Raw genomic sequence first — 9,421 nt, forward strand, 5'->3', positions numbered from 1 at the left:
GCTTCTAGGCTGAATTCACCTGCACAGGAAGTGTCCCCAGTGCTGCCGCTGCTGCTGCTGCTGCTGCTGCTAATGATGATGTTGATGATGGTGTGCACAGCACTCTCGAGGAACAGCAGAACAGGTGTCCCTCGTCTTATTTTAAAGGGAGGGAGACAAGGCCTATTTCCTTCCTTTGACCCCGTGAGCTGCCACTCTGTACCTGGGAGGTCAATCAAATCCACGCTCGTGGCCACTGAGCCAGACACCCAGAAGTCCTGCGTCTTGGATAACACAGGCCTCGGCTACATGGAAGGCGGCGACACAGGCGTCCACGAGGCGATGAGGCGGGCTTGGGCCGAGGCGTCGTACTGGCTGTCGGGAACGTCTGTGGCCGTGGGGGCCCCCTCGTACAGCGGGGATCCGGAGGCCGAGGGAGCCGGGACCGCGTGGCCGAGAGGCGCCCCGTGCGCAGAGGAGCCCCGGAAGAACTGCGCTCCCAGCCCGTTGGACATCCCGGCCGGCTGCGCTCCCGGCGTGATGGTGCCGTTGCTCACGGACCACAGGCTGGGGTATTGGCTGAAAGGGAACAAAACCGGAGACACTCAGGCCATCAGTGACCTGGAGAGGGGCTCGAAACCCAAACACCGAGGCGTCCTCCTGCTGATCGCTGCCCTAGAGGGCGTCTTCCAGACAGGCCCTTTGCTCTGCTACTAAGGTACCTTCTCCGCGCCTGGAAGTCACTGTCCTGTCCATCAGCAGGAAACTGAATGATGGGACACTGACTGCAAAGGTTGTGCACATATACACAGCTCCTGCCAGAGCCCCAGCAGCTCTTTCTGCCAGCAACTCCAGGCTCCACGTTTGGATCCCAAATCCTTAGATACCCTGAGTCGGATGTTTCCCAGGACACGCTTAGGTGTGTGTTAATTAGCATGTCCCACCCGGCTGCTGGGGTTCTTGCCTTGGAAACAGCACCCTCCGGGAACACTAAGGTATGAAAGGTGCTCAAAGGATGCCTGGGTGGCTCAGTGGTTGAGCGTCTGCCTTTGGCTCAGGTCGTGATCCCGGGGTCCTGGGATCCAGTCCCATATTGGGCTCCCTGCAGGGAGCCTGCATCTCCCTCTGCCTATGTCTCTGCCTCTCTCTGTGTGAGAATAAACACAGAGAATAAACAAATGAATGTTTGTTTCATTCATGAGAGAGAGAGACAGAGGCAGAGATATAGGCAGAGGGAGAAGCAGGCTCCATGCAGGGAGCCTGACGTGGGACTTGATCCCGGGTCTCTAGGATCACATCCTGGGCTGAAGGCAGGTGCTAAACCACTCATGAATGGTGAGTTCATGAATAAACAAATAAAATCTAAGAAAGAAAGAAAAGAAGAAAAAAGAAAGAAAGAAAGAAAGAAAGAAAGAAAGAAAGAAAGAAAGAAGAAAAAAAAGAAAGGAAGAAAGAAAAGAAAGGAAAGAAAGAAGAAAGAAAGAAAGAAAGAAAGAAAGAAAGAAAGAAAGAAAGAAAGAAAGAAAGAAAGAGAAAACAAAAAGAAAGAGAAAGATGCTCAAAATAGAAATAGGCCTGGTCCTCTGCGCTCTGTCCTGTGCATGACAGCTCGATGCAGTGCAGAAGAGCAGCCAGAGCTAGACCCCAACACAGAGCCCAGTGCTGCCCTTTACTGGCTGGGTCAGGGTACCCTGACCTGCCCCAGTTTTGGGCCTGTTTCCCAAGAAAGCAGGAAAGGGATATTAGGTCCTTCTAGCAACACAGATTAAACAGCATCCAACCATGCCAAAATTGCTTTGAGAAAATGACTTTCTATAAACGAATGTCTTTCCCTTACTCCATATTGTGCTGTATTGTTCACCAAGCTCTGTCTTGTATTTCAGATGTATCAGACCTCGAAAACAAGCCTAAGTTGAATGAAATAGTTTATTGTCCCCATTTTGCACAGAGAAAAAAACAGCTCTGAGATGCCTGTTCCAAAGGCGACTGCCATGGGGCTGTGGGGTCTCCACCACCAGCAGTTTGCAACCTGCAGTTTAGTCCATTTATGTACAGATTTCTAAGCCACCTTCCCGATCTTGATTGGTCAGCTGCTTTGTGCGTTGTTTGCTTTATTTTTTTAAAGTAGATAATTAGATTCTGTTATAAAGTAATTGTTTCCTAGATAAAAGAATTAAGATCTCAGGCATATTTTGGTATTCTATATACAATAAATTGCAATGCTCTCATAGTCAAGATAACTTGTCTACAGACTCACTCTGCTGCGAGCCAACAACTTGCTAAATGATTTAGTATCTCTGAGCTTATTTCCTCAGTAAAAAATGAGAGCTGACTTTCAGCTTTGTCTTAGATTTTTATAAAATCCTATGAAAAATCACAATACATTTGCAATCAGCTTGATTTTTAAGCCAATCTCCCTATATATTATTTTCAAGCTAATAATAAAATATTCCTTGTTCTTTACTAGTTACCAGCATATATGTGAAGGACTTTGATCCTGTATCCACAAAAAATGCCAACACATTTTTCCCTCAATTTAACAGCTCTTGGGCAGCCTGGGTGGCTCAGTGGTTTAGCACCTGCCTTCAGCCCAGGTGTGATCCTAGAGACCCGGGAGCAAGTCCCACATGGAGCCTACTTCTCCCTCTGCCTGTATTTCTGCCTCTCTCTCTCTGTGTGTGTGTGTGTGTGTGTGTGTATATATATATATTCATATATCATGAATAAATACATAAAATATTTTTTAATTTAACAGCTCTTGTGAAAAAAATGGTTCTAGAAACATTTCTTCAAATTTCACCTGCTATCCCCAGCAACTCTGTAAAGACAAGCTGAGGATGGGGTTATATAGCATCTTTTTTCTTGTAGAAATGAGGCTCAGCAAGTTTAAGAGACTTGTCCTATACAGGAACTAGTAAGTGCCAGAGCCAGGATGGGGACCCTGGCTTCTCACTGTTACAACCCAGCCTCATCCATGCCACCCAGAGGGGGCCACTGGTCCTCCCAAAAGACAGACTAGAACAGTAACACACCGTAGTCCTGTAACCTGGGATCCCCGGGTTAGCGGTAGAACTACAGTAACAGCCCAGCCACCCACACGTGCAGAATAAAAGCCAACGGATGGAAATGGCATGAGTCACCCTCACAGTCCCAAGAGAGCATGCATTGTGTCCAGACATACGTTACCTAGAGCCGGTGGGTGGGCCGGCACTGTGGCTCATGGGGAGCATGCTGGTGTGGGCAGGCGTCCCAAGGCTGGGCCAACTGTCATGGGATTGGAGCATGGACAAACATGCAGATGGATTGTCAGAATAGGCTATGGGGTATAAGAAAGCATCATTAGTGGGGAGTCTTCCAAGAATAACAGAATGCAGTGAAATATTAGCATCCACTGGCACTATCCAACACTGGCACTACCCAACAAAATGGGTATGGAATATGAAACAGAAGACTATCCAGGTTGCCTATCCAGACTATCCATGGCTATCTTGGCTCAGGTCATGATCTCAGCATCCTGGGATTGAGCCCCTTGTCAGGCTCCCTGCTCAGCATGGAGTCTGCTTCTCCCTCTACCCCTCCCCCCCTCACTTGTTCTCTCTCTCTCTCTCAAATTAATAAATAAAAAAATCTTTAAAAAAAAGACTATCCATTGGCCTATTTAATTGGTCACCAAAGGCAAATATTTATATATTGTGTATATATTTTGAAAATATATTCCAGTAAACCCAAGCTTTTTCTTTATCTTCAGATCAATAGATGCTCTGTAAAAATGGTATCCTATGATCACTTGATTGGGGATTAATTATCTTTAAAAATAAAAAAATAAATACAACTTTAACCTGCCTTTTCCCAAAATATTATTTCATAAGAGTTGAAAGACTTTAGAAACCATCACTCCAGGCAAAACTAAAATATGAGCCTCTGAGTCTAGCCACTGGTTGACCAAGACCCAATAACTATGTCTTTACCAAATAAGCTCCTTTCATTTCAAATCAGCTTTAACTGCTTAATTGTTTTATGGTGTTCATTAGCTATGTTCCTCCTTTTAAAGCCAGACAAAATTAAGTCTGGGCACAGGTGGTGTCAGAGGAAGTTAGTTAGGTAAAGGGATCTTAATGGTCTAGCCCTGGGTCGGCAGCCTGTAAGCTCCCGTTAGGATCGCTGGGGAGCCTGCCGACACAGTATGCCAAGGCTGGCTTCCAGGTGAGGCTGCTGCTGCTCCAGGCACCACACCTGGAGCAACATAGTTAGTGGATCCCGGGAAAATCGCTGGAAATCATTTGTGGGTCTAGGTAAGCCAGTAATCCTTCTACCTGACTGACTCAACATCATCGCTTTAGAGAAGTTCATAAAATATCCAAACCTGGGCCCCTAGAGATAGACCCACGGTTCTGGAGAGAAAAAGCTCCAGGAGTAACTGAGTACATTGAGCCCACCAGCCCACTGTCTGGACGTCTTGCTGGCTGAGCCAGCAGCAATAGCATGGGCATGAAGAAAGGACTGGCTTGGGTGTGTGCTCCTCCCCTGATCTCTGGAATCCATCCTACAGATGCCGTTCCACCAGTGGTCTTCCATCCATCCCCAAACCCCAGGCCTACTTGGACTTAGAACTTACTTGGAGAATTATTCCGATGTGCGTAAGGGCTGGGATAGGGGGATGGACGGTGGTTCCTCAGGGCGGGGTACCTTTCACAGCCGTGCGTGGAGGGAAGTGAGAGGGGGCCTCCGAACTGAGGGTGGGGGGTGGCAGGTGGACACAGGGTGCTGGTTCCAGGGATGAGCCAACCCCCTGCTGTGAGAAAAGAATGCTGAGTAACGGGCGTTTCATTACCTCCATTATCTAAAGGGCAGGAGGGCTGAGACCAGGAATCGTGTGTCTCTTTCTGAGGGTCCCCGATGAAGTGAGGACTCTTGGTGTCTTACACCGAGTCCCCAGTCCAAGTCTTAAGGCATCTGGGCATCAACTCCCCATGAGAGGCCACAGGGCACCTGAGAAGAAGTGGGGGGCCCCAGCCTCAGCCAACGCCTGCTGCTTCTTCAAACCCCCCAGAATCTTCCCAGGCCCATCAGCTTCCAAGTCCTAACTGCTGGGCAAGAAAACACATAGAGAGATGAAATTCAGAGCCACACGCGCTCGAGACCCACGGAGTGAGTCATGCATGGGGTGTCCCCGCCCTGCTTTCACCTGCTCCTGCCACCACAGCACAAGGAGCGAGTCCTTGCTGGAAGTGTAACAGCTCCCGTCCGCTCTTCTTCTGTTTTAGGCTCACGTTCTCCCCACGTGCACATCAGTCAGAAAATCACTCTGACACTACCCTGCGCGCCTCTCACACTCCATCTCTTCTCCATCCACTGCTCTGAAGTTTGTTGTTGTTAATTCAGAAAAGCAACCTCTATGAGGACAACTACTCTGGCTATAGTTTCCAAACTACTAACAACGCTTCAGACAGTATGTGTGTGGGTGTGCCCACAAAGCCTGCCCACGCCACCCCCATCACTTGCCCAAGTGAGCGCAGCCCAGGAGCCACTTGGGAGAGCTGTTTGTTCAATTAGCCCAGAAGATGATTAACGAAGAAATAGAAGAGAAAACGAGTGTCAGCAGAATGTGCCATGCTGGTCCCCGCAGCCTCAGAAAGTGGCAGCAAGTGCTAACTTTTCTCTCCCAACCATGTCAGTTAAATTCCAAGCCCCTTCCCTGCATAGAGAGGAGAGCTACACAAAACTTTGCCTCCTAAGAGAGGCTACCCCTACTCCATAGATCTGCGCCACTTTGTTCTGGCTCATTGGACTCCGACAGGAAGCTGGAATTAGTGGACTTTCCCCATCCTACAAGCCACCATGCCCACCACACCAGCCTGAGTTCCTGGGCCACTTCCAGAACCACGATGGACTGAGGGGAGAACCGCATCTGCACATACGCATCCTTCCACAGGTGGTCCTTCAGTCTGCCATCGTTGACAAAGACAGACGACATCTCCAAGTGGCTATCCCCAGCTGGCTTCTCCACTTGCCCAACAGAGCAGAGTCTAACCCCCCACCAGGATCTCAATAATCCCACCCAGACACTGTTAGAGCTGCCTCAGAGCCAAACAAAAGAGCCCCCCCTCCCCCGGGGAAATTCTCCCCTGACTTCCCTGCCAAGAGTCCCAAGTGCCCCATGAGCATCCCCAACCCCCAGGTAGAGCAGAGGCTGAAGACCAGTAATGACATTGCTCCAACATCACGGGCCCATGTGCCTCATACACATGGGTAGTCTGCTCCCCAGCCACACTCAGAAACGTGCTGTCAGCCACATCCCCAGCTCTGGCTCTCAGAAGCCTAGTCCCCGAAGCCAGGGACGCGGGGACAGAGTGCAACAAACCGTACATTGGGAGTACCCAGATTGCTGGCTGTCTCCAGGCTCTTCCATCATATCTTTGTGATCACTTCTGTCAAAAAAGTGTATTGAGGTGTCAAAAGAGGAGAACATTCAGAAAACAGTATTTGCAGCAACAATTCCTCTTTCTGCGTATGTCTTTGCCCAAAGGGTAGAGTTAGAATTCTCTCACCTTTCCTTTGCATCAAGGAAAGCTTTTGCAAATGGATTGTATTTAATTTTAAGAGCCGTGATCTGAAAAACAAGAAATCACATTTACTGGGGCATTGTCCATCAACCAGAGGATTATAATTTCATCCCGAGAAATTGAGAAACATCAGCACCCCCCTTTAAATATTCAAACATAAGCAGACTTCTTTCCAGGTCTATTTTTCTAGTTTGGTCTGAGATGTCTGAGTCATTGTAATATTTCACAAAGAATAGTACATTTATGGAAGTTTTTAAATTCTGCTTTTCAGAGCAGAACTCACAGTGACTTAAACCAGCTGCTGACAACAGCCTGTCTGCACACACCAAATAAACATCGCTCAAAACATAACCTGGATCCGCTTAGGAAATGGTGATTTGCTCCTTCCAGTTGGTGCTCAACACTGACAACCAGCTATTCACAAAATGTCTGTACTTTGGGGTCAGACTTAGAGATTTACAGGCACTGAAGGGTATTTTGTATCTCGCTGACCCTTCATATTGAACAGCTTTGGAGGGTTGCCCCCCTTCCGAAAGATTTGCTAAGATTTCCTCTTTCACTTATTTTGTTCTCAAGAAATTCTCATAGTACTGAGCCTAAATATTTTGTTATTTTCACTTGGAGCATTTAGTAGTTGGTTCTAGTTTAAGACACGTTTACGGAGCATTAAAGGAAAAATGCTTGAACAAGCACTATTTTTAAACTTTACTCCCCTCTGTCCCGATTTTTATGATCATAGTACATTATTTGAAAAGGCATAACTTATCAATCTAAGGAATACCAACACATAGGATGTCCGCATTCTTTGTGACCTCCAAGGGAACATCACCCAGATGCCCACCCTGCCGCTCACCTCCTCGTTCTGATAAGCAGTCACTGCTATGAACTGGGTCTCTGGGAAGCAGTGGCTGGTGATCATGCGCTGTGCGCCCCCAACTCTCACTATGTGGATCCGAGGCTCATACTTGTGTAAGGAGTTCAGCATGATCTGAGAGAGGCACACAAATGAGACGTTCAGATAACAAAACATCCATTTGTCCTGCTATTGCAGAGAAAAATACATCCAAGGTGCAGAAAATAGTGTAGCTCACGAGAAAGTGTCTTTACTGTTGAGGCTCGTGGGTTTCCCATCAGGTGCCGCTTCCCACGACTGGTTTAAGAAAAGGAATGTGAGATGCTACACACCATTAAAGGCAATGAATGCCCATCGTGAAATCCTTTGACCTGGTATAATAATGTTGTAATGCTTCCAGGATGGTTATAGACACCTTTAAAAGCCTGAGCTTGTTGGCGCCTTGCTCGAACATGGGGTCTCCCAGTAAAAACCCCCCAGTAAAGACACTCTTAGAAGAGGACAAATTTACAAGGCTGTTCAGACCAGGCAGTGAACACGATGGCACATATTTAGCATGAAAGCGATTCTTTAGGATCAAGGCTGATATTTTCTCTAACTCTAGGGAAGCTGAAGGCTTGAATGCAAAAGTTTGCCCAAAGTCTGAGACTTTGGGTCTCCAAAGGTGAAGCTCTGCACCCTTCCTGGGGCTCAGGACCTTGGTGTCACGGTCATCAGTTGACTATAAACAACACGGAAGGCTTCACTGAGGAAGTCTGTGGCAGTTTCTCCTGGGACAGATGTCACCTCCCACCCCTCTGAACGAGCAGCCCCACCGCCCCAGAGGGCAGCTGCACACCTACCTGACCCCCTCCGTTGAGCTTGTTGGTGAGCTTGACTTTGCTAAAGGAGACGGGAGCCTTCATCCAGTGAGCTCCGAAGTTGGGCGAGTCCGGGTGGATGTAGACGCAGCTGGGCGCCTGGGGCTCGGGCTTGCCCCCTGGGACCCACTCTCCGTTCACGTACTTCCAGCGGTGGTTGTCGGCCGCCACGAAGTCCAGCAAGAACGAGTACATGGCGTTGGGGTCCAGGCCGGACACGTTCACCTTCAGGACGGGGAACATCCTCCTGCAAGGGGAGGGGATGCAGCAGGGGGACCCCGGATCTGAGTCCTTACACCCAAGGCACAGAGCCTGGGACACAAGCATGTCATTTGGGGGCAAAGAGAAGCCCTCCAGCCTCCCCTTCCCAGAACCCTCCCCACCAAGTCTCCACAGTCTCCCACGGCCTCCTCCTCGGGTTTCCGCTAGGGAAGGCGTGGGTCCCCGAGACTTCTCCCAGAAAACCCAGAGAGTGACGATCAGGGGACACGGGGCTCCGTTCCCCAGCCGAGCAGAAAGGAGCAAGAAGACCCCCGCTGGGAGAACTCCGTGGGACCGCGGGAGACTTTCCTCCAGGCCCCCCCAGAGCGCTGGGCACAAGTCGAGCTCCGGGCGCGCCTACCTGCCGTTCTTGGTCACCTGGGCGCGCCTACCTGCCGTTCTTGGTCACGATCATCTCGTTGGTGAGCTCCTTGAAGCGCAGCCACAGCTCGCTGTCCTCCAGGCCCACGCGCAGCTCGCGCTCCGTGGGGTCGCCCTTCTCGCTGCCCGCCTGCAGCTCGCTCTCCACGGCGCTCAGCAGGTGGTCCACTCGGTACTGCAGGCTCTTCCCCGCGCTCTCGGCGCCGGGGGAGCTCATCCTCCCGCCCGCCCCCTCCCCACCGCCCCCCGGAGCCCCGACTCGCTACCGCAGGGCCACCTTCACCCCCGTCTGACGGCGCGGGGCCCCCAGCACTGGCCGCGGAGGAGGGCGCGGACGGCGATCTGGGGGGGAGGGGGCGGGGGAGGGGTGGGGGGAGAGGTTATTCCACTTGAACTCCCGCGAGGCACGGCTGGAGTAGGTCTCTGGGGAGAGAAACCTCGTCCCCTCCCATAAATAGAGCGGCGGCGGCCGCGGAGGGGGCCGGCGGATTGGGCCGCGCGCCCTTTGAAGTGCGGGGCCAGCT

The 9,421-nt window shown here is 50.3% G+C and overlaps 1 protein-coding gene across 1 annotated transcript; it reads right to left on the reverse strand.

Moving 5' to 3' along the window:
- Positions 1-284: 284 nt before the first annotated feature.
- Positions 285-9,114, reverse strand: TBXT (T-box transcription factor T). Its single transcript, NM_001003092.1, is given in 8 exon segments — positions 285-558; positions 3,166-3,295; positions 4,595-4,768; positions 6,346-6,407; positions 6,528-6,589; positions 7,396-7,530; positions 8,238-8,502; positions 8,909-9,114. Coding segments are annotated over 8 exon segments (1,308 nt in total).
- Positions 9,115-9,421: the final 307 nt, after the last annotated feature.

The sequence above is a fragment of the Canis lupus genome, chromosome 1 (assembly GCF_011100685.1).
Source record: "Canis lupus familiaris isolate Mischka breed German Shepherd chromosome 1, alternate assembly UU_Cfam_GSD_1.0, whole genome shotgun sequence".
Lineage (NCBI taxonomy): Eukaryota > Metazoa > Chordata > Mammalia > Carnivora > Canidae > Canis > Canis lupus.